This window comes from Thermobia domestica, chromosome 11 (genome assembly GCF_964235325.1).
Source record: "Thermobia domestica chromosome 11, izTheDome1.hap1.1, whole genome shotgun sequence".
Taxonomy (NCBI): domain Eukaryota; kingdom Metazoa; phylum Arthropoda; class Insecta; order Zygentoma; family Lepismatidae; genus Thermobia; species Thermobia domestica.
The window spans coordinates 268,363,801-268,389,898 of NC_137464.1; the positions used below are offsets into that span (position 1 = coordinate 268,363,801).

General features: G+C 36.3%; 2 protein-coding genes across 3 annotated transcripts in view; one reads left to right on the forward strand and one right to left on the reverse strand.

Moving 5' to 3' along the window:
* LOC145665076 (uncharacterized) overlaps positions 1 to 16,378 on the forward strand; it is a 41,651-nt gene extending 25,273 nt beyond the window's left edge. The window contains exon 2 of one of the 2 annotated variants that reach the window (XM_081732343.1): positions 15,992 to 16,378. In XM_081732343.1, the coding sequence (XP_081588469.1) occupies positions 15,992 to 16,008 (17 nt within the window). In that variant the 3' untranslated portion in view covers positions 16,009 to 16,378. The remainder of the gene's footprint in view (positions 1 to 15,991) is intronic. The other variant, XM_081732342.1, reaches the window with a different exon arrangement.
* Positions 1 to 26,098, reverse strand: part of LOC145665078 (uncharacterized) — a 186,071-nt gene that overhangs the window by 76,129 nt on the left and 83,844 nt on the right. The window lies entirely within an intron of this gene.

Here is a 26,098-nt window from a genome sequence, read left to right on the forward strand (position 1 = left end):
AATGTGCAATCCGAACGACATGAGCTCCCACTGGGAATTGAACCTAGGTCTCCCACGCCAAAGGAGCAGTTCACGAAAGTGGGTGATTCTAACGACTACAAGAAGGTTGAGAAGCGAGATGTTTTAACTCAAATAAAAGTGCTCTTTTAGTTTGCGCCAGGGAGTAATCTACACCTCCCAATACCCCCTAACACTCCCTCAAATTTCTTCACACACACCCCTGGATGGAAAAGGAATACTCCCCCAAATCCAATTGTATCAATCAGTATCATATAGGTTATTTACTACATCAAGTTAAAAAAAAAAAAAAGTTTAGCGTTTAGGAAAGAAGGCAATATTCTTATTTATTTATTTCAATTCAAAATACGAAGCGACCTCGTTCTCATGTACGGCTTCGAGAACCACAAGACCTCATTGTTTCGGGTGGTGTTTCGATCGAAACAATTGACAAAACAGACCCGATCATGTCTACCCTCCTGGGCTTCGCGGTAGTTTCCGAGAAAAGAGATTGATAGACAGATGCAGATGACTGAAATTGGCATCGTCTTGAGCGGTCATTCACCTACAGGTACCTACTCCTCAATAAGAAAAAATGATACAATATAGTAATAAGCCTATACCAGATTCAGTTGGTAAGTGCTACTCTGCAAGTGGTATATCAACGGATAGAAGTTAACGTTTCTAGAAATGAAGAGATCGATCGAAGTAAGAAGTATATATGTTTTAGACTGACACTAATCTTATGCAGAAACGCATTTGTCGCTAGCTTAATTTTTTGTAAAGTATATTTTTATTCACGTAAATTCATTGAGCGGATTATTAAAATTAGGCTACATTAAATAAGACAAAACAGAAAGATACAAAATATTTGTAAATTGAAAAACTGGATTTCTGGAAAACAATTAAATCAATGAATAATTTTCTTATGAAAGATATTCAAAGCCAATAGCGTAGCTAGGAAGGGGCAAGAGCGGAGATTAGGAGATCAAATAATATTACAACAATTAACGTTAACAACAGGGTCAGAACATTAAAATAATGAAATTGCAACTATGTACACTCATGTCCAAACTGCACAGAGAAAAATCCGTTCTCCGGACAGCGGTATATTCTACAAATATACGGTATCCACTTGCTTACTATAGAAATCAGTACGGAGCATACGTTATCCGTATGCTACATAGGCATTGCCCTTAGATGTTACATCATGCCGTTGCAGGATGTCTGACATTTAACAGTTTTCCGTATATCACATGCATACACTTATGTTACCTTCGTCAACTATATGTTATATACGTCCATTTATATGTGAGATCCTGAACGCCTACATTGTTTCATTTGGAAAGTTCATATAGATGGAACACTTATACAGAAAGTATTATAAAACATGCGTTTTCAGTTATACATCTGCTGTACGTTAAGTCCAAAAACTACGGGAATTAAGCATGCAACCTATCTTTTTCAGTACGCTACCTACATTTTTTTTATCAGTGTGATTGTCGCATATTTATAACTGTCTACTTGCAAGAATATAATTTGATACGGATTTTGCAGGGTACTTTTAATACTGATACTATGTGTATAATTGGGAAATGTAGGCTTATATTTATGGTAAATTTCAAAGGAAAATAATTATAAATACGAAAATTAGAATGAGTAAAACGAAATATTGCTAAATGGATAAGAAAGTTTTATTTTCGTTTTGTTGTTCTTATTTACTGCTCTTTTGACATGAAATTTGCCACATACATGTCTTTGCTGATTATACACATTCTAACATTATAAGAAATACCGAGCGAATTCGTTACCAAATTATATTCCTACAACAACGTATTTATAGACATGCGACAATAATTTTGGACATGAGTGTACAGTATTCATTACTAAACGAATGTGATTTCAGCATGGGACGAGGGAATTTTTTCCCAATTAATATTTTAGAAAAAAAAAATCACCCACTAAAAATTGCTGGGGGTGAATAAATTGAAATAATGACAGAATTTTGCAAAATGATTACAATAATTCGTATGTAATCAATTCATATGTAATTACCATTAACGGATCTAGGCCAGGGCCGCGGGGGCCTAGGCCTCCCAGTTTTTCCAGTGACAAAATTAATTTAAGCTATTATTTTTATATTTTTGAAAGTTTATATAAACCTACCAGTCTGGGTACTGGCTGGCCCCCCAGTTTTTACCTTTTACATCCGCCACTGGTAATTAGTGGGTAAAATAGTGGTGGTTAATTCCTAATACAGTGAAACCTCTCTCAACAGGTATCTTTCAATAGTGAACACCTTCATAAGAGGACAAACCTTCTTATTCTTCAATGCCATAAATATGTGTAGTGTGGTGTTATGAGAGAGAATCCTTTCTTTTAGGGACACATCTCATTTACGGGCAAATAATCGTGTTCCACCGATGTCCGTTTTGAGAGGTTTCACTGTCTTACTTAGTTTAATAATAATAATCAGCGGCGCAGATCTGTTGAAAAACAATGTTGTAAAGGAACACAGCAGCAGAGTTGTCTTCAGCGTTGGGAGGCGGGCAGATTTGACGCTTATTCTGGGAGACATTAATTTCATCTGACGTTGCTTGTGGCAATCGGACAAAAATCATCAAATTTCTCCCCAAAAGTACATTTAAAATCAGATTATTGGGGGAAGACCGTCCCCCTCAGTTCCAAGATTGGAGGGAACATGTCCCCTTCATCCTCCCGGGATTTGCGCCAGTGATAATAATAAATGCACAAATGTGTGAACTTTCTGTATTGAACCTACCACTGCGAAGAGTTGATATTATTATTATTATTATTATTATTATTATTATTATTATTATTATTATTATTATTATTATTATTAGTAGTAGTAGTAGTAGTAGTAGTAGTAGTAGTATTGCAATAGTTACGTAACAAAATATACTGTTTTTTTGTTTGTTTAAAATGTATATCACTATTCTGAGAGCACCCCCTCTTTTATTTTGAACACCCCGCAAGTAAAAATTTCTGGCGTACTTACTGGTTTGCGCAAAAGCTGTTTCTGTCTTCATGACCATTCGAAGAAATTCTACAGAGGAAAATCTTATTCCTGGCATGGGTAGAAGGTCTTTTCTGCAGAGCGAGGATAATTTTTTTTTTTAGGATAGACAATCTTGGTATATTCTGTCAGTGTGCACACTATTGAAGAATGAAACGGTATATATCAGGGGCACCAGAAGAAAATTTCCTAGCGGGGCCATCTCCGTGGTTGCTATGTTACGACTGGTATATCTGGTATTTAATATACGTTGTTTGCTATATTACGTATACATTTTCGTGAGCCAGAGCCTCACCCTGCCTGCACTTTCGAGTGCACACGGTATACATAAATGTGAACTCGTAGAATCTAGACCGTATTTCAAAGTCAGATACAGTGTTATTCGTATTGGGTAAATTATAGAAGGGACGTCGATATCTGTATTACTATGTGGGAGCCGTCGGATATTCCAAGGAAATATATCCAGATACTTGAGGGGAGAGAGGCGAAGCAAACTTTGGGGAACTCCTGTTGTCTCGGTGCTCCAGGATTAGTATCCACTCTAGACGACGTTTTTTGTTTGGTGTAGGCCTACTTATGTAGTTGCCTAGCCTACGACTCTCAGAAAATGTTACGTCTACTGTTTAAAACTATGCCAGCACCAAGATATTTGAAACATTCTTATAATTAAAATGATAGACGTTACTTGGCAATTCATAATTGTCATATCCACAACAAAGAAAATTCTTCACATTTATTTTCTAAGAAATCAGTGATCAGCTACACATAGGCCTACACTCTACTAGAAGCTCTCTAGCTTTTGAACTGTTTCTCACCAGCTCATCATCACTAGCAAGGGTAAAAGTGAATCTGAGAAGGTATGTAGCTGCATGACGTCACGCCGTTCCCCTGCCTGTCTTTGCAAATTGTAACTTTTTAGAAACTGGTGGGACGCTGTACATACTTTCTCGAGGTGGGCAGTGTTGGGAAGTAAAGTAACGTTTTTAAGTAACGTTTCCTAGTAACGCGTTACATCTTTTCCAAAGTAACTGTAACGGTAACGCGTTACAAATTTTTAAGTAACGTAAATAGTTTGCGTTACTTTTTCCGCGTTACATTTCGGATGAGTAACTACAATATATATGTATATTTTTTCGGAAACAAATGTTTCTTTCCTGTAAGTGAATTTCTCAGAATGAAACAATCGAGCATGAACTACGTATGTCAATGACCGACAGTCACAGACACACAGAACAGATAAGTTCGTACTGCCACTTGCTGTTTTTTGAAGATGAGGACAGCCTTAGGGAAATCACATGTACTGATTGCAAGCACCTGGAAGATTTTGTCGTAGATTTTGACAGCTCCAAATCAATACATTCAGTGAGTGAAATAGGAGTGCAATGATACTGGTAGTCTATTTTACTTTGATTGGTGTTGTTTTTATAAAGATGGAGAACGAAAATATTTTACTGTTCGAACATTTGAAAGAATACTTTTTCTAAAGAGCTGAGGATGATGGTGGACAGAATTTAAAAGTAAAGTGTCTGAAGTGCCTTGGCGGAAAATATTTATCAACAACTAGGGTGCCATAATTAACGATTTACAGTAAGGGGTTAATATGAATAAACTGTGTTCTGATGAGCAGGTCTACTTTATTACTAGAAAATAGTTTGCTGATGGTATGTAATATTGGAGTTCTTTCAGATCAGTTTGCTTATCCTAGAGTCCCATTGATTATAGAGTAGTGTAATGTTTCTCTATATTCTTTATTTTTAAATTTGCATAACAACATTGTTATTATTATATAATTAGTTAAGCATAATAATAATAAGCAACCATTTTTTCTAACGCATAGGGATGAACACGAGTCAAGCTAAAACTCGACTTGACTCAAATTCAAGTCGAGTTTCGAGTAAAGTCAAGGGTAATATCCTCGAGTCGATTCAGTTTTTCGCGTCGAGTTTGATAAGTGGCTCGTTCGTTTTGAGTCGTCTTGAAATCATGGCCTGATTACACTGGAAAACGAAAGCCATGAGAAATGTAAGCTAAACAGTAATATGGAATACTCTTAGTGTTGCTCACGAGAAGGGACACTGCTCGTATCTCGTCTCGTCTCGATAGCGAGACCACAAGAGCTATTTTTTTTAACAAGCTCAGCTCGGCTTGACTCAACTGAGAAGATGGCTCGAGCCGGCTCACTTGGGGTGAACCATCGGCTCGAGCTGGCTTGGTAGGGATGAGCCATTTGCTCGGTTAGGCTCAACTGAGCCGAGGGCTCTAGCCGAGTCGGTTGAGTGAGCTGTTGGCTCGGCTCACTTCTTGGTTCGGGTCGATAGTGAATGAGCTGTGAGCCGAGTTGCTCGAGTCGTTGACAATTCGGGCCGAGCAGTTTTGAAGATATTTAGCCAGTGCCCTATAACACTTAACAGTGTTTGGCTCGAGCCCGAATACTCAACCCAAATTCAGAAGCTCGTAAACAATGTCCTTGGCTCCTAGACTTCACGACTACCGAGGTTGGTAATCAACTAGCTGTTTAGTATTCAAATACAAACCGCCCACCTTTCATTTTTATATACAGTGTTGTTATAATTAATAATAATAATAATAATAATAATAACAATAATAATAATAATAATATAAGTTGTAGTAGTAGTAGTGTCATTGATAATAATTATACTGTCTATGTAATATACTTAAAGAAGTACTCGAAACTACACACCGGATTTGGCTCGAGTCGACTCGAAACTCGACCCCAATTCGAGTCGAGTTGGAGGAAATTTTTCGAGCCTAGTTCTCGGTTCGATCTCAAAGGTGTCTGTTTCTAGTCGAATCGAGTTTCAAAGAAAACTCGCACGTGTCCATCCCTACAAGTAACGCAGTATGGCATTTTATCAATGTTACATTATATTGAAGTGTTCATATATCAAGTAAAAATTTGTTTACATAAAGCGACTCAGAACGTGCAATAATAATAATAATAATAATAATAATAATAATAATAATAATAATAATAATAATAATAATAATAATAATAATAATAATAATAGCGGTAGTAATAGTAGTACGGAAAATTGAAGTCATATTTTTTTTCACATTTTTAAAGTTTTGGACCTAAAAGTAACGCGTTACTTTCGAAGTAAAGTAACTGTTACTTTTTTGGGGCAAGTAACGCGTTACTAACGCGTTACATTTTAAAAGAAAGTAAAGTAACTTGTAACGCGTTACATTTTTACAAGTAACTTACCCAACACTGGAGGTGGGGGAGGGCGTTCCTTCGCGTTCCCCTCCCTTTATCCCTGATCACTAGACATCGGATTTTTATGCACTTAAAATTCATAAAATATGCATGTAAGTATGCTGTTAAGTGTGTTAAAATATGGACTAAAAATGCAATAAAAGAGAACATTTTCAAACATGCAGCAAAATTATGATAGTGTTTTGCAGGTGAAATATAACATCTAAAGTGTAATTTTCCTTTCAGGGACTCTCTTCCAGGGCGGATCCAGGGGGGGCGATCGTCCCCCAGAAGAGACTTTCTTATTTTATATATATAAATAAAACCCATCCCAAAGTTTAAAGCCTTTAAAAGTAGCAGTATGACACCCCACCGCCCCCCCCCCCAGAAGTCGGTCCTGGATCCGCTCCTGCTGTCTTCAGAATTTATTTTAATGATTGTTACAGTTTATATACTCCTAATCTTTTAAAACATACAAATTATGAAATTAAAATAGACACAGTGATATGAGAACAGGATCTCTAGATGTTCTTCACACTTGTACGATGTATTTTAGAGTGCATTTACTTTACACAAAAAAGTTTTCGTTTTTAAGGATTTATTTGTCCCTGTAGTTAGCCTTAGAGTTTATCAGAAGATACTTCTCTTCATTTCTTGGCGTCAGCTTCTAACATGTGTAGCCAGAAAATGACCTGGACAATGTTAATAGAGACAAGCAAGTTGTGTGGCAACTTGAAATTTGATCCTTGAAGGTATTTCCCATGGCTTCAAATGTTTTGTAATCGGAGTTTCTGGCAATAACATCCGTCAATTTCTTTTCCACAAAACGGCCGACTTTTCCAGGAACTGACTGGAGCTTGTGCTGAACTTGAATCAACTAGAGCTAAGCATTCACTGAGCAGCATCCCTGGCGTCTCTTGTTCCTGAATTGATATCGACACGCAATGTCTTTATCATTATCAGATTTCTTTCAACGTCTTGGCATTTGTAAACGTCTTTGCTCTGATGATCGGTTAAGGCATTCTTCCATCCTCCCACACAAAAAGCCATTCTGTTGCATAGACATGGAAACTACAAACTGAAACTGGCTTTAGTTTATTCTATATAAGCATACACCTGAAACAAAACTTACAGAACATGCTGAATATGCTCTAACATTTGGAACAGGCATTTATATGCACTATAAAATTTCAAATTCGAGCTGTATTATTGTTGTTAGAAACCTGTACCAAGTTTAATAGGTATATGTATAAGCAAAAAAAAAAAAAAAAAGTCCATTTGCATAAAAATCCGATGTTTAAGCAACACATCTAGGAAAAACGGAACAGCTTTCCTCTCTCTATCTTTCTCCGGTGACGGTTTTTAATTGATCTCTAGAGTGACATCACACTCTTATGTGTTTCCTAATACAGTGATAAACTGCATCCAAGGTTTTTTAAAAACACATTCAAGTCTCAGTACGTCACACAGCTGTGATTTTTTTCCCTCAGTGGACGAATCACTTCTCCCCAACATGATAAAATTTCCGCTAATTCAAACATTGGATTGATATCCGTAGACGAATTTCGACTTCTCATATATACTTTATGATCTTTTTATTACTTCAAAAGAATCCACGTGTTAGTGCATCCGGTGCAGAGCGAGTTACAGCGATAACAATTGGCATACGTTTCTCGCATCTTTATATGCAATTTTGACTCAAATTGGGAGATTTATCACAAGAAGAAATACGGAATATACTTGATGAGTTTGCTGTTCATTCTGGATCTGAAATCGATGATTCCAATATTGACCCAGATTATGTTGGTGGCAGTGCTGTAGTCCTACAATTTTCAGAGAGTATACGCTGGTATGTGATTATTGCTTTATGGTCTATTAAGGGTAACCAAGAAAGTTCTGTCGCTCTTTTATCCACCACCTTCGAACATCGATATGTCACCTAAGACGTACCTGCAAGATCGAAAATAGTATCCATCAGCATCGAGGGCCTTCTGCCAACGTTCTGGAAGGCCATGGATTCCATCGCGATAGAACTTGATGGACCGTGAAGCGAAGAAGTATCTAGTGCATTTTGCACCTCTACTAGGGATTTGAACTGGCGTCCTCTAACATGATTTTCTAAGGAATGGAACAGGTGATAATCGGATGGTATAATGTCCGGGGAGTATGGCGGATAGGCGTAGAATGGTATTCTGGGTCATCCTAGTCATGTGGGGCTTAGCGTTGTCCTGTAATAGGAGGACCCCTTTGCGACTGAGAATTACTGGCTTCAGAGTTTTGAGTTTTCTTGAACACGACTCAACTGCTGACAGTACACAGTTACATTGATGCTCTGACCATCTCGTAGCAGTTCCCAAGGCGGAATGCCGCGATCAGTACACAAAACACATAGAAGAACCTTCTTTTGGTGCAGTGCTGGTTTCGGCTGTTTTGGTTCTTGGGATGCTAACCAATAATGACGGCGCGGCGCCGTGAAGCTTCGTACAGGACCCACTTCTCATCACATGTCAACACCCTCTCCAAAAATTGCTCCTTCCTGAGATGAGACAGCAAAAAAACACAGGTTCCAAGTTGATGGATGTACTGCCGAATGGTTCACCCACTTGCACTGAATTGTAGTTCCAGTTCCTCACATGTTTAGCTACTGTTTGCTTCAATTGCTGTCTGAAGCTCTTCATTTTGTACATGTGCTGGTCTTCTGGTACGTAGTGCGTCTTCCGTCACCGTCCTTAAACTTCTTTAAGAGTCTTCGTCCCGGCGAAATTAAAATACCACTAATTTTACAGTAATTATGTGATATCTTCAAATAGATAAAAGATAATCGAAATGTGGAACAAGAGCGCCCTAGAGAATATTATTTTGCGTGAGGTACCGTTATCACAAGTCACCTAATGGCTTTCCGTTTTCAGCTATTTAGAAACGCAAAAATAAATGCCGATTTTCAAAATGGCTCGAAATCGAAAGCAGATAAGTGAGTCGTGATAACGGTTTCTCATGTAAAATAATATTGTCTAGGGCGCTCTTGTTCCACATTTCGATTATCTTTTATCTATTTGAAGATATCACATAATTACTGTAAAATTAGCGGTATTTTAATTTCACCGGGAGGAAGACTCTTAATCCCTTTTGCACTGTCCGCGTAGTCACGACACCCTCACCAAAGACCTGGCATATCTTCCATCCCACTGCAGTGCTGCTAGACCCCAGTTTGAACTCGTACAGCATACACGCCCTTATGACGCTCTGTGGAGGTCTCATGTTCACTCTGTCCTTACGGAAGTTCACAATATAACTGAAATGCCACAACCAGGTAATATGCTGGATATACCCACATCAACAACTGACCTTCGCTATAAATCTATTCACATTCAACTCACAGTGTGAGGGCCAATTGAACACAGATCTCCACAAAAAGCGATGAAACGGAAGTAGAAAAAATACGGTTTGAAGCAGAAAGTACACTCTAATAACACTGTTCAACAACGAAAATGTAAATTGAACAAAATCAGCTAATTCTTATTGATTTTGTGGTGCTGATCACGAATTTGAAAGTTATTTTCGAATATTAGCTCTACTTTTCGTTTTACAGGCATGTCTAATAATAACGCTTTAAAAATAAATATATTCGCTTCGTTTGGGGTAAAATGTTACACTGATCCGGCAACACTGGAGAAACTATATGAACGCTTGGTTTCATTGTGTTCCTTATCTCAGTAGTGTTCTGCTATTGTTAGAAAAGACAGGTTTAGTGCAGTTATCAGCGTTTTGGGTGTGACGTTTTTGTAGTGCAAGACATAAAAATACAACTACAAGTACGCAAAAATATTGGTATTTCGAATGTATATTTTTAAATAGTTGTCGGAACTATTTCAAGTGACATTTTGAGGATTTCAATAAACAAAAGTGCCGCGAAATTGTGTAAACAGTGCGGATAGCTTCTGCTACGTGTGTGGGAAAGTGACATTTTCCTCACAAAAGCAGACTATAACACCACTAATAAGAAAAGCCTATCAATATTACTTTGGTTGTAAAATTGGAGACCAAGATAAATCTTGGGCACCCCACATTGTGTGTAACACTTGTGCCAGCAATCTAAGAAATTGGATTAATGGGAAGGGGCGCTCAATGCCTTTTGCAGTGCCCATAATTTGGAGGGAGCCAAGCGACCACATCAGAGACTGTTATTTTTGTATGGTTCCTTCCGTCAAGAAGGGAATTTCCACGAAGAAGAAGCGGGCCTTGATCTATCCACATTCCTTCTGCAATGCGCCCTGTTCCACGTGAAGAAGGACTACCTGTTCCTGACCCACCTAAAGAATACGATCTTTTTTCTGATGATGATCAAGAAGTTGAAGCTCCTGAATCAAGTACTTCGAAAGACCCTACGTTTGATGTAGAAGAACCTCCATGTGAACCACATAGACTTACTCAAGAGAAACTAAGTGATCTAATCAGAGACTTGGACCTCTCGAAAAGCAAAGCCGAAATTTTAGCGTCACGCTTAAAGCAATGGATTTTTTTTTGCAGGAAAAAGTAAATATTTCAGTGTATCGGAATAGGGAGAAGATGTTCACTTCATTTTTTAGTATGGAAGACACACTTGTGGCATGTACAGATGTAAATGGTCTCATGCGGGCACTTAAAATTAATTACGAACCTACGGAGTGGAGGCTCTTTATAGATTCGTCCAAGGTGAGTTTAAAGGCAGTGCTTTTACATATTGAAAATGAACTTCCATCAATTCCCGTAAGTTACGCAGTTCATATGAAGGAATCTTATGAAAACTTGAAACGTTTACTTCAAGCCATTAAATATAACGATTTTCAGTGGCTCATTTGTGGTGACCTTAAAGTAATAGCACTGTTGCTAGGTATGCAGTTAGGGTATACAAAGTATTGTTGCTTTATATGTGAATGGGAGATAGTGGATCTCATTACCGCAAAAGTGATTGGAGTACCAGAGAAACTCTTCAGCCGGGAGTGAAAAATGTGCAGCATGAACCACTGGTAGATCGTAACCGAATTTTGCTTCCCCCTCTACATATTAAATTAGGTCTTATGAAAAGTTTTGTTAAGAGCATGAACCAAGAGAATGAGGCCTATAAATACCTAAGAGGACAATTCCCTCGAGTAAGTGATGCCAAAGTTAAAGAGGGTGTTTTCATAGGGCCACAGATTAGGCAACTATTCAAAGATCACAAGTTCGACGAAATTCTCCAACGTGAGGAGAAAACTGCGTGGGAAAGCTTGAAGAGTGTTTGCTGACAGTTCTTGGGAAGACACCGAGCAACAAATTACAAACAACTGGTAGCAAAGTTGTTATTGTGCTACGAAAATCTTGGTTGCAATATGTCTCTGAAACTCCACTTTCTTCATTCACATCTAGACTTCTTTCCCGAAGATTGTGGAGCAGTAAGTGATGAACATGGTGAGCGTTTCCATCAAGATATTGCAGCCATGGAGAAGAGATATGAGGGAAAGTGGAGTTCTAACATATTGGCCGACTACTGTTGGAATATTGCAAGGGATGCTCCAGATGTAACCTACAAAAGGCAAGCCAAGCGAAGACGCTCAAAATAAAATAAACATAATCCTGTACAAAGGATCACTTGAAACTTTTGTCTACATTGCAGTGTAGTTCTTGCACAAAAAGGTATTTGTACATATTTTTCATGTTTTGATGTTAATACTGTTTTTTATTACGGAATTTTTAATGTTTAACTTGACCACGGTTACTTTATTTTCTGTATCGCTGTGAAACTGGTATTTGCGCAATTTTGAAAAAGGAAGTACAAGGGTATAGAGAGCTATAGGTTAGGGTACTTCTTAACTCCCCAGCTTATCACATCACAGTGAAATAGATAAAAAAAAAGTGAAATGTATTTTTTTTACAAGGATTTTGCTTAAATGTTCTATAAATATTAATACATTTGTATATATACAGCTACCGTTGTACAGGGGCGTTTTTTTCACAACCTGAGCTAAGAAAATTCTTCTATTATCATTTCCTTTCATATTATGCTTAAATGAATGTAAAAATCGCAATTTCAAAGAATTTACATACTTTTGATCAAAATTTGTTGAACAGTGTAATTAGGATTAAGCAGAGGGTTGGCGACGCCGCTATTGAGTTTTTTCTTTTAGCTTGTAACGACTGACCAATAAGGATGACTGTAACATAAGCATTTATGCGAGTGGGTGGGAAATATCTCTGTAATATTTTCTTAGGTACAACAATCGTATTTATTTATTTATTTATATTGTTATTCATTTTCTGGCTATGATAGTACGACAGAAGAGTTAACGACAAAAGGGCGACTCCAGGCGAAAAATATAAATAATCGGTCTTGCACTACATTTTTACTGTTTTTTTTTTTACTTATATCTTTCTGCCATTTCATATTTCATTGCTCTAACGTTTTTGCACTTTTTTTATATAAAAATCGAAAAGTATAGCGACTTGAGGGAGAAACATCGCAGGAATAGGCTCCGACTTGAATGTGTTAATATTACGTAGTTGAGCGAGAGCCAAATCCCGCTATAAAATTTTACTAATATGAACAAAGTAGCGGACTACAATCTATTAATCTTGATTTATTTTGACCTGTAACGATATTGAACAGTGACTATGCGTGAATGTAGAGGTCCAACAACCGCTTGATATCAGTAGCGGAAGAAATCGACTTCTCTCCTTTTTTCTATTGTTATTTTAACGTATAGACTAACAGTTTGCTCTGACAGTGTTAACTATTCAAAGGTAAATATACTATAAGTATACTGCTAGTACTTCTTCTTCTTCTTCTTCTACTACTACTATTACTACTACTACTACTACTACTACTACTACTACTACTACTACTACTACTACTAATAATAATAATAATAATAATAATAATAATAATAAAACTTTCTTAATATATATAAAAAACAAGGTTATAAAATTTATTTCGTCAAGAACGTTAATTATTTGAAAGAATAAAAGAATAATGTTTACTAAATAGGGAAATATATGAAACAGGAGAATGGCCAAGAGACTTTCTCAAAACGATCATGATACCGATGGCTAAGAAATCGAATCCAAAGAGATGTCAGGATTATAGAACCATTAGTCTCATATCTCATGCAGCTAAAATTCTGCTCGGAATACTGAACAGAAGGTTATATGGAAGAAGAAATAAAGATGTTGAGGAAGAGCAGTTCGGGTTCAGAAGAGGCAAGGGCACAAGAGATGCTATTGGATTATTAAGGGTGATCGGTGGAAGATTTATAGAAAAAGGGAAAGAGGTGTATGTTGTATTTATTGATCTAGAAAAGGCTTTTGACCGCGTGAATTGGGAATTCTTGTTAGGAGTTCTAACAAAGATAGGGTTGGAATGGAAAGATAGAAGACTCATAAGAAACTTATACATGAACCAACAAGTAAGTATTAGGATAGGGAAAGAACTGACGGAAGAGAGTGCAATTGGAAGGGGAGTTCGACAAGGATGCTGCCTCTCGCCAACACTATTTAATGTCTATCTAGAAGAGATAGTGAAAAAGAGCCTACATGATGATGATGGCATTTCGGTAGGAGGTAGAATTATTAGATGCATAAGATTTGCAGACGATATGGCGCTTGTTGCAGAATCTGAAAAGAAAATCAATAAACTGTTAGAAAAAATGAGAAAGGGCTTTGAAGAATATGGGATGACAATAAATCTTAGAAGGACAAAAGCCATGGCAATTGGAACGAAGGGGTCTGTGTCAAATATAAAAGTAGGAGGGGAGAAAATAGAACAAGTGAATAGTTTTCGATACCTGGGTAGTATTCTTAGTAATGACATGAAATGCGAACGTGAAATAAAAGCAAGGATAGGAATGGCGAAAGAAGCCTTTAAAAGAAAGAAAAGTCTGTTTTGTGGGACCTTGAACAAAGAGTTGAGAAAAAGACTCATAAAATGCTTCGTGTGGAGTGTTGTACTGTATGGGGCGGAAACGTGGACATTACGTAAAGGTGACGAAAATTGACTGGAAGCCTTCGAAATGTGGGTGTGGAAAAGAATGGAAAGAATTAGTTGGGTCGAGCGGAAAACGAATGAGTGTGTGTTAGAAATGGTGTGTGAGAAAAGAACACTTTTAGATAGTATTAGGAAGAGGAAGAGAAACTGGTTGGGACATTGCCTAAGAAGAGATTGTATCATGAGGGACGTCCTAGAAGGTATGGTGGCGGGAAAGAGAGGGAGGGGGCGAAGGAGAATACAATTAATGGATGATATTAAAACAGAAAGATCATACGCGAAGACGAAGAAGTTAGCGGAGGACCGTAGAGCATGGAAGCTTCTCAGCTGCGGCAAGTGACCTGCCAATAAAGGCAGAATACCTATGATGATGATGATGAAATAGGGTTGAAGCGGAATTAAAGCACTTTAGAAAGTTAAAAATCCATCAAAGCCAATACTATTTGATTATCTCTCAAATCCTTATTGTTCCTCCAATTTCTGGTTATTATATGACGCAGATTTAAATACTGATACAATGTTAAATAAATTCATTTTTCGTTTTCCATTTATCTTTTATTTAAGTTACGTTTCAAACTCACAGACTGAGTTTCAATTTAAGAAATTGTTGTACAATTATTGTAATATAATTTAATTGTTAAAGAACATATTAAATGTTGATTCATGGTCGGAAACAAGAAATATTAAATCAGAAATAATTATGTAATTATAACGTCAAAAGAAAAACTATCGTCCAGGAACTATTATATATAAAACAATTCTTCTCAGAGTATAAACATTTCATCCAGTTCCTTGCCAGGTGGTAAAGTGCCAAGGACCGACGGCACGTATCAAATACTATCGTAACAGTGTAATAAATAAAACAAATTTAATTGTTGCAATTTTACATCTGAAATTTTAATCAAATATTGTTAAAATTCACGATTTTATTCAAATTTATAACAGTTTTAATTATTATTATTTTCCCCTTCTTTTTTATTATTATTCCAATGAAACATTCCAAATATCACTTAATTTAAAATCTTCCTTTCTCTTCAATTTTATTTCCATTGCTTCCTTAATAATCTTTTATATCCATGACTGGATCTGCATACAACGAACGCACTTTCAAACAAAAATTTTATATTGTTCTTCTACTGCACGTTTCGCAAATAGTAACTTCTCTGGTTGATTTCTCTGTACATCTTGTATGCTCGTGTAAGTTGAAATAGAATAAATAAAACAAAAATGAGTTTATTTAATTACAGATATCTCCCTGGAAATTACAAAACCAAAAGTATAATAAAATTTCACAGTTTAAATTTTCGTCATGGTGTTTCCACCATCACGAAATTGCATCCTATGTATTATACCTCTACAATCAACTGAAAATAATAAAAAGAAATGTCTAATTACTTGAATTATTGTATGCACAAGATTTAAATTTAGACCTTACAGACAAAATTACACCATGCACCATAATAGGACGAATTTTTATCTCTGATATTAGAATGAGCGTCGCAGAAAAACAATCACTACTCTTCATCCCTTCTGCTTGTCAAGTAGTCTAATTGAATGTATGTAGCGTGCCTAACTGGGTAAATAATGATGCCTTTTGAGTTATCATTTATCAGGTGGCGTAATTGAAAATTTACCCAAATTGCCCATACATAGTTTAGATTTGGAAGCGTGTTATTTTTAGTTTAATTTATATATAGAATATGGTATATTTGACAATGTACAATGGTTTGTTCTATTACAACAGGTGACGGTGAAAGGTAAAGACTACATCACAAAGAAGTCTTACAGGACAAAGAAGGAGGCAAAGACGAAAGTAGCAAAGCATGCACTGAAGAGCATGGGATTCCTTTAAAGGAAATATTTTATAAAAAATTTGGAATACTTTATTATAAAAAGTCTTTTTTATTTATTTTGGTTGAGAAAAATCTTAAGTGTATACCTTTAGTAAGTTATTTCAACTTTAGAATGTGTAAATATTCAATTACTTTTATTTTATTCAAATTTATGAATGTGGTTATTTCCCAGAGATTCTACAATAAATAATCGGAAAATGTGATTTTCATTTGGTTAAGTTTAAAAATAAAGAAACCAATAAAATGGAATATAGTGACGAAAAATGAAATGAATAAAAATCTTTCATATTTTAAAATGTTTCAAATCAATTTTAGAACACAACAAGTTCTTTTTAGATAACTTAAAAGTGAACCAATCGATTGATGCCACTGAGCTCAAAAAATATAAGTAAGCCTAAATCAACATGCGTAGTTTTTGAGAATAAAAAGCAATATTTTGTTAACCTAAAGAAATAATATTGCATACGAGAACAATGGCGTTTTTATTAGGACAATAGCAAAATGACAGTCAATTATTAATTCTGCATCTTTTAGTTTTATTTATTTATTTATTCACACTAGGATATTTGGCTGATACTAAACAACATAAAAAACAAAGATAAAAACAAAAAAGAAAGAAAAACAAATCAAAATGGAAGGTTCACCTCTCAATATACAATAGTCTCTTCAGTTGAGTTCTAAAACTTCGCTCAGAAGTAAAAGTAAAGAAATATGTTGAAGCTGTATTGTAGTTATGTGCTAATCTGTAAAACAAGGAGCTCTTAACATTGGATAACCTAAATGTCGCGTTAGTTAGCAAATTTAGACAAAGAGAGCGCCACGAAAGAACAGGGAAGTTAATCTGCGATACTAAGAATTCCGAATCAATCTTACCATTGGTAATCTTATAAAAGTAAAGTAAGTTAGCAGGAGTACATAAATTCATTGAAGACACTAGTTAATGTCTCGAGTTGTCACGTAAGTCAGAAATTCTAGATCTAACTATGGCAAAGAAGAAGTTGAAAACCGAGTAGGTATTCCATATAGGTGAACAATATTCAATGATCATTGAAATAAAAGTCTTATAAAACGTCGCAAGGGCACGGAGACCTTCTATTTCAGGAAATCTAAAAAGTAGACTAAGTAGTTTCATAGCTCTGGATGAGGTCGATATGATGTAATCCGCAAAGGAGAGTTTTTAGTTAAAGACAACCCGTAGATCTTTTAAAGAGGAAACCCGTGTAATGGGTACATTGTTGATATTATATATCTGAAGAAGTACTTTCTTTTTTAAAGAGATAAAAAGGGTGGAAGATTTGTTGGGTTTAAAGACACATTCCAGTTAGAGCATCAGTTACTTAACACATCTATGTCCTCTCTAGTGTTAATAACTCAATAACTCTAAAGAAAAATGAAAATGTAATGAAATCTTTGAGTTTTACGTCTCACGGTTATGCCGCTTATGCTAAAGGAGACGGTGAAGATGAGTAATCAATGAAAATGGTGGAATGAAGAAAGTGGGAGGAAACGGGAGAACCCCGAGAAAACCCACGCACACGGTGTTTGTCCACCACAAAGTTCACTTCGCGGGGGCTGTAATCGAACCCGGGACCCCAAGCACCAGAGGCAAACGCTCTACCACCGAGCCACTGTGGCCCCAATAACTCTAAAGAGTTTGCAGTCATTAGCGAAGAGCAAAATATTTGATGATGAGGTTGGAGAGATGCTAGGTAAATCATCCATATACAGTAAATAAAAGAGTGGACCCAGTACACTCCTCTGATGAACTCCGGATAAGACGGGACTAGACGGAAACATGGATCCAGGACGAGTGACACGTTGTTCTCTCCCTGAGACATAACAATCTAGGAAAAAGAGGATCTTGCCATGAATGTTGTATTTATTAGAGAGTTTATAAGGAAGGAATTTCGTGTTTATGGTATCAAAGGCCTTAGATATGTCAAAGTAAACTACATCAAGCTGGGGGTTAGCAGTTATTGCTTGGGTTGCATGTGTGACTAACACTGACATAGTGGTAAGACGTGAACATCCAGACAGGAAAATGAAAAGAATAAATATTAATTATAACATATGTCTAAAAATCTGACATATGAATTAATAAACCACATCGATCTTATCAAATCGACATGTTTTTGATGGTAATTCTTATGCGTAGTTTTTGACAAAATAGACAAACAACGAATTTTTGTCGTCCGTTGCAAATATTAATCAACAACTTTTATTCTTCTAAAATAGATTATTTATTTATTTATGTGAATTAATAAATAGGTTAACTAGTAGATTGTGTGCGTTGCTTGTTAACCAGCAGAATGTTTAACTGTCACACTTATTCTCGTAACTCTTACAAACAGACTATAATTAACTAGCATGTATGTGTTAACAGTTAATTAAATTTAGTATTAATAGATTCGACGACAACACTAAATTTTTGCAACATGAAGCCTTTATTATAATGTTGAATAAATTTTCCAAAGTTGGATGCTATGGTTATATGAATGTAATTTCTTTATGTTTTTTGGTCACTGAAGACGAAAATGATTGTTAAATTAATTGACTAGTTCTTGATTTCAAGACAATCACATTATTGAGCTGCAGGACCAAAGTTATCTTCTTCAATTATACTGCAATACGCATTTTTTTTTTTTTGCATAATGTGCATTTCCCATGATCTTTAAGTAAGAAATTTTCACTAAATTCTCATGGTCATGTCGGTCAGCTAGGTAAAAATACGTACCTCTAGGTTAATCCGTACCACAAAAACACGAGCATAACTTATATGAGACTGTTAACGAGGAAAGTTCTATTCGTGTTTTCCATTACATTATGGACTAGTCAGTGACGGTGGGTACACGGTCCAGAACCTTGGCCAACCCCCCTTCACGAACCTTACCCGAACGCAGGTACCGTCATAAGTAGTGATGTGACGCGGAAAATTTTCCGTTCTAAAAAAATATCAGTAATCAAATAACAATTCCTCAGCAATCATAAAATTGGTTGAATTCATGAATAGAAATGTTAAAAATTGAAAGATCGTTTTAAAGAATCTGAAAATTTTCATGGCTCAGACAATTTTCAGTACTATGTAGGTACAAGTGAAACAATTTTTAATGAATCGAAATATTTTCTGTTTTATATGGAAAAATTGAAGAACTTTTTATGAGTCGGAAAATGTTAATCATTTTGAAGCAAAAAGTAAAACAACTTTTTGTGAATCGGAAAGTTTTATTGCTCTGTAGAAACAAGTGAAAGGAATTTTCATAGATCGGAAAATTTTCATCACGATGTAGAAACAAGTGGAAAATACTTTCGTAAGCCGGACAATTTTGGATATTATATATAGTGATGTTAGGTGGAAAATTTTCCATTATATTTAACTGCACATCAGTGATGAAAATTTCCCAATTCATAAAAACATACTCCACTTATTCCTACATCGTTGTTTAGCTGTGATCTAAGGTGGAAAATTTTCTCCTATATTTTTCCGGAAAATTTTCCGTTCTTAACAAATATCAGTGATCAAATAACAGTTCCTCAGTATTCAAAAAATTGATTGAAATCATGTATAGAAATGTTAAAAAGTGAAAGATCGTTCAAAGAATCTGAAAATTTTCATGGCTCAGATAATTTTCAGTACTATGTAAGAACAAGTGAAACAATTTTTCATGAATCGAAACATTCACTGTCCTGTACAGTGAAGAAAATTTTCCGGAAAATTTTGAAACGGATTGTCTTAAAAAGTTTCATGAAGTGAAAACCTAATGATTCTTCATTTCAAGAATGTTTCAAAAACTTCAATGCGTTCTTCCCTCAGAATCCACCTTTGATCTTACAATATTAGATTTCATCAGTTTAATACATACAATACGGTTTTCTCATAGCTTTACTACTTTTATAGATTTACACACTGCAACATTTATAAATACGTAGATATAATATAAAGTGGGAACTGTAAATTTTTGACTAACCAAAATTCGAGTTTAAGTAACTCATGAAAGCAAATACTGACCATTTTCTGGAAATAAAAATTTATTTATTGATATATTCATTCAGAAGAGAAAGTGAAATATAAAAAATAAGGAAGCTGATTTGTGTAGTTGTTCTTCCAATAAAATAATAAAAGAAACATAAAATAGCATCACTATCAGCGCTGCGTTGTAAAAGCAACATGTAATTTCATTTTAATTTACAAAATAAAAAACATATTTCTTATATATATATGTGTGTGTGTATGTGTGTGTGTGTGTGTACTTGTTCTATCGAATCGTCATTGTTTATAATGCATTTTTATACACAATAATGGTAGTTTTACAATACAAATATTTGCTCTAAGATGTTGATTATACAAAATTCCAATATTGAAATTAAGATTTACAAGTGTTAAAAACAATAAAATCATTTCTCTTATTCTCTGTTACAAAAATAATCTTCATAAGAAACTTTTATGTGTTATTTCATTGCATAGGTAGTCCTACATGTGAAGAAATAGTGGAATTTTCTGTTTCTGAAAATGATAAATTCACAAAGGTTTCTTTTCAATTTTTTGTTACATTTTAAATATTGGATTGGGATATTTGTTCTCTACGAACTCGATGTATGTTCCCTGCACTTTACACATACATACATACATACACACACACACACACACACACACACACACACACACACACACACACAGAGAGAGAGAGAGAGAGAGAGAGAGAGAGAGAAACACTGTATATTTTTACTTCTCAACTTGAAATATTACAAAATTTTTTTGTTTCCGAAAACTATTTGGAAAAATGATAATTTGTTGCTGTCTAATTTCCTTTACAGGAATTGAATTTTATAGCTCAATGTGCAGTTAAATATAGTGGAAAATTTTCCACCAAACATTACTATACATATTATCCAAAATTGTCCGGATTATGAAAAGTTTTTTCACTTGTTTCTACATCGTGATGAAAATTTTCCAATTCATGAAAATTTCTTTCACTTGCTTCTACAGAGCAATAAAACTTTCCGATTCATAAAATGTTATTTTACTTTTTGCTTCAAAATGATGAAAATTTTCCGACTCATAAAAAGTTCTTCAATTTTTCCGTACAAGACAGAAAATACTTGGATTCATGAAAAATTGTTTAACTTGTTCCAACATAGTACTGAAAATTGTGTGAACCATGAAAATTTTCAGATTCTTTAAACGGTCGTTCACTTTTTTAACATTTCTTTACATGAATTAAATCAATTTTATGAATACTGAGAGATTGTTGCTTGATGACTGATATATGTTAAGAACGGAAAATTTTCCGGAAAAATATAGAAGAAAATTTTCCACCTCACATCACAGCTAAACAACGATGTAGGAGTAAGTAGAGTATTTTTTTATGAATCGGAAAATTTTCCGGAAAATTTTCATTACTGGTCATAAGTTACTTTCTAGATGGGCCTTGTACCAAAAAGTTGATTACAACGATCAACCTGCAAGAGTTCGTTTACTCTTCGCTGGATCTCAGGTCAGTAGTATTTCTTTAAGAACTGAGTCTCAGTCAGGGGCGGATCCAAGGGGGGGGGGGGGCGAACGGGGCGATCGCCCCCCAGAAGAGGAAACTTTCTTATTTTATATATATAAATAAAACCCATCCCAAAGTTCGGAGCCCTTAAAAGTAGCAGTATGACGACCCACCGCCCCCCCCAGAAGTCGGTCCTGGATCCGCCCCTGGTCTCAGTAAGTATTTAATACGGTCGACAACCGATCGGAACACATAATAAGTTATATAGGGGCTATTACGTAAAAACGAGTTGGACTCCGGCTCCGCCATTTTGGAATAAACAAACAAAACGATTCTGACTCGAATTTAGGATCGAAAGTGTTAATTCCTTTTTGTACCTATCCTCTCGTTCTTGATGATGACGTCAACTCTGTGGAGGGTGGACATTGAATTTGCATGCGTTCTGTAATCTTCATTTGCTCGTTTCTTCCATTCTTCTTGGTTCAGATTACTTAACACTACATACATACAGGATTTGTTTCGTTTTGGATATATGACGTAAAGTTATCATAAAAACAAAATTCATGTTTTAATTAAATTCTCAAACACACGTTATCACAACTCATAGTTCCAGGGAAGTCAATTAACCTTGGGGGAGGGTTCACTCCCCTACTCCCGTCTGGTAACGGGTCTGATGCTCCTCCTGAATATAAACCCGGAACTTCGTGAACGATGTCCTTGTCTCCTAGACTTCACGACTACCGAGGTCGGCAGCCAACCACTTTTAGTATTCAGATACAAAGCGCCTATCTTTCATGTTCATACACGGTGTTGCAATAATATTAATAATAATAATAATAATAATAATAATAATAATAATTATTATTATTATATTGTCTATGTAGAATACTTGATGAGAGTACTTGAAACTACACACAGGACTCAACTCGAAACTCGAACCAATTTCGAGTCGAGTTGGAGGAAATGTTGCGAGCCGAGTGCTCGAATCTAGCTCAAAGATACCTTCACTGTAAAAATTGAGGTGTTGAAACAACTCAGAACGACTACCACTTTAATGTGTTACTTGTGTGTTAATTCAACGCCAAGCATTTTTTTTAAGGGTACGGGAATAGGTTTAACTTTATAAATCTTTATTCATCATTTTATTTTAGAGGAGCAAAGAGTCCTCTACTCCCAGCCATTAGAGGGTTACGCCCTCTCTTTGGCAATACGCCAAGCACATCGCCTTCCGAGCATATCGGAAATAACTCGTTACTACCTGGGAGAATTTTCATTGGTATTTATCGTTTAATATAAGCAAAGCTTTGCGAAATATATTTAGCATTTATGGCAAGTAACTAATAACATTCTATATTTTCTGTAATCGGGGATAATAATATTCTTCAAAACCTGTGAACCATCTGAGAATAGTTACATTGGCAACAGTTCTGCCATCTTCTGTTCATACGTGCTAAGACACAAAAATAACAGATAAAGAAAATAGATGGAAGCACTGCTATCTGTGCAACTGTTGTCAGATGATTCACAGGTTTACAATTATTGTGACCGATTACAGGAAGCATAGAATGCTATTAGTTACTTGCCATAAGTGCGAAATATATTTCGCAAAGCTTTGCTCATACCAAACAATAAAAAACATTGCAAATACTCACAGCCAGTAAGAAGGTATTTCTGATATGCTCTGAAGGCGATGTGCTAGATGTTACCCCTTATTAAGTTACGATTTTGAAGGTCATTGTTTTTATACTCTGACCAACTTCTTGTCGCTTTGCGACACAGGTTGCTCTTTTGGATCTCGAACTTCGCATACGACTTACGCCATGCATAACGGACTTCCTCGGACAGTATCTCAACGTTCATCTAGTTCTGCTAAATCTTCCAAAAATGTCTCTTCACCTCCATCTCGTTCTCGCACACCAAAACGATCTAGAACATCTAGTACCAAAGAGACTGCTACTCCTAAAGCTGCACGTTCTTGCTCACGCTCACCAGTACGAATTCCATCTGAAACCGATCTTCATGACACATCTATGGATTACACTGCAACAGAAACTTCTGCTACTCCGTCTGCCTCTGTCAATCCTCAACAGCCAACTCTTTACAACTTTCTGCTAACTAATTTCGACACTAAATTCAAGACTCCAAAACACATCTTCCAGCAACTTATAAAATATGTTCCACGTGTAGAAATCAGTGAGATTATCTTCCGAAATAATGGAGTTATTTTGAAATCCTTTAACACAGATTTCCATCGTCATGTCAGGAACAAAGCAACTTTTGAAATTTTTGGCAAAGACGCCACTTTAACACAACTCCAACCAAGACAAAACAAACAACCTCCGCCTCCTCGAAAGCCTCCTATGCTATCAGTAGTCATCAAGGGCGTTGACCCTGAATATACAGACACTGAAATCGAGGAAGAACTCAAAGCGGAACAAGTTCAAGTCCATAAATGTATTCGAATCCGGAATGACAGGGGACCCACCTACCTAGTACGTGTATTAACTCCTGAACAATCTGTTGTCGATCACCTGCTTCTTACAGGAGCGTACATTTACAGACGAAGACACAAGGTTGAACCTTCAAAATCTCCTGCACCACAGCCTATACGTTGTGAACGGTGCGAAACATACAATCAGCATGTGACCAAAGATTGTAAAAACTCTTTGATTTGTGCCTACTGCACCCAAGCCCATGCTACTCGGGACTGTCCCAATGGAAATACCAATCCCAAGTGCAACACATGCTCTGCACAACATCCTACTTACAGTTCAAAGTGTAAGGCCAAACCTTCAGTTGATCCTACTCAACCAGAGCTTACTGTACCAATCAGAACGTCTGACCGTCCAACGCCACCAAATAACTCATTAACTCACCCTGTTACAATTGAAGATATGATACGTTTCTTTACAGTAACAACCTAAAACATTCATCCCTTTCTGCGTACTCATATTCTTAACCAAGTCATGCCTACAACTAAGCACCTATATAACATTCAACTTTATGCTACATATTCTGGTCAACATGTTCACTTTCAACTCCATCCCGTTTCAACACCTGTCTAAAATTATACATATCATCATGGATTTATCATTTCTGTTTTTGAACATTCGTTCCTTCAACACTCGCAAGGTACTACTCCACACTCTACTGTTGGAAGAAAATATACACGTCTTTGCCTTGAACGAAACATATCTTTTGCCGCACCAACATGTACATTATCAGCCATATACTATTTCTCGTTGCGATGGTCCACCTGGAGATCGAGCAAATGGCGGAACTTTAATAGGAATACGAAGCAGACTACCTCAACGCACCATCACGCATCACTTTCAGGCCCCTCTTCCGGAACACAACATCACTCTGATCTATTTTCCTTCACGTACTATTGCCTTTGCTACTATATATGTTAGACCCAATGTTCAAATTCCCTTGACATTCTTTCAATACATGGACACCTCGTTTCGTCATTATATTATTATGACTGATCTCAATCTATCCAGTCGCACTCTTACGCAACGACGGAACTTCTATCAATTTCTTATGCTGCATACAAATGCCCAACTATGCGCATTACCAAGACATACCCGGCCTTCCTCAAATACAACACCTGACGCAGTCATTGTTTCCTCTACATTACAACCATTCGTAAATTGTCATGTTCTATCTTCCATCGGTAGTGACCATGACCCAGTTAAATTGACATTACATTTTCCAAACCACCGTCAAGCTCCTGACACTCCACCACGTACCGTTCTCTGTTATGACCGTGCCGACTGGAACAAATATGGAGAAGATTTGACTACTACCTTATCTAACGTGCCTACTCCAGTACATCACTCTGACTTACACAACACGCTTGATACACTTACTACTGCTATACAACATAGTAGCCATCAACATATACCCATGATTAAATCTAATTATGATCGACCCGCACTTCCTCCTCAATATCGCACACTAGTTGCTCTTGCACGGCAGGCATACCATGAATATCTTCGCACACGTGATCCAGGGCTTTTACAACTACAGCGCCAATATTTACGGCAAGTTCATAATTATATCATCGCCTATAAAAGACGCAAGTGGATCCAAACAGTTAACCATTTTGATCAAGAACATAATCTTACCAAATTCTGGAATGCCTTTCATAGGCTCTGTGGGACACGCTCTTCTCTCTCTTACCCGCTCATCGTCAACCAGACCTCAGTACAAACTGATACAGAGAAGGCTAATGTGTTTGCTCAATCACTTCAAAGCATTTTTACGCCACCACTCATCACCTACACTCCTGAACGTTTACGCACTAGAATAAGCAACGTAACAGATCCGCATCAATCACAACTTCGTATTAGTTCTAGTCACGAATTAGACTCGGATAATCCTCTTACTCGTCCAATTACACCTTTGGAGATCACCGCAGTCTTAGCCAATAAGAAGAATAGAGCTCCAGGGTTTGACGGTGTAACTTACCGCCATATTAAAGAGGCTCCACTGGTGGTTCTGCTA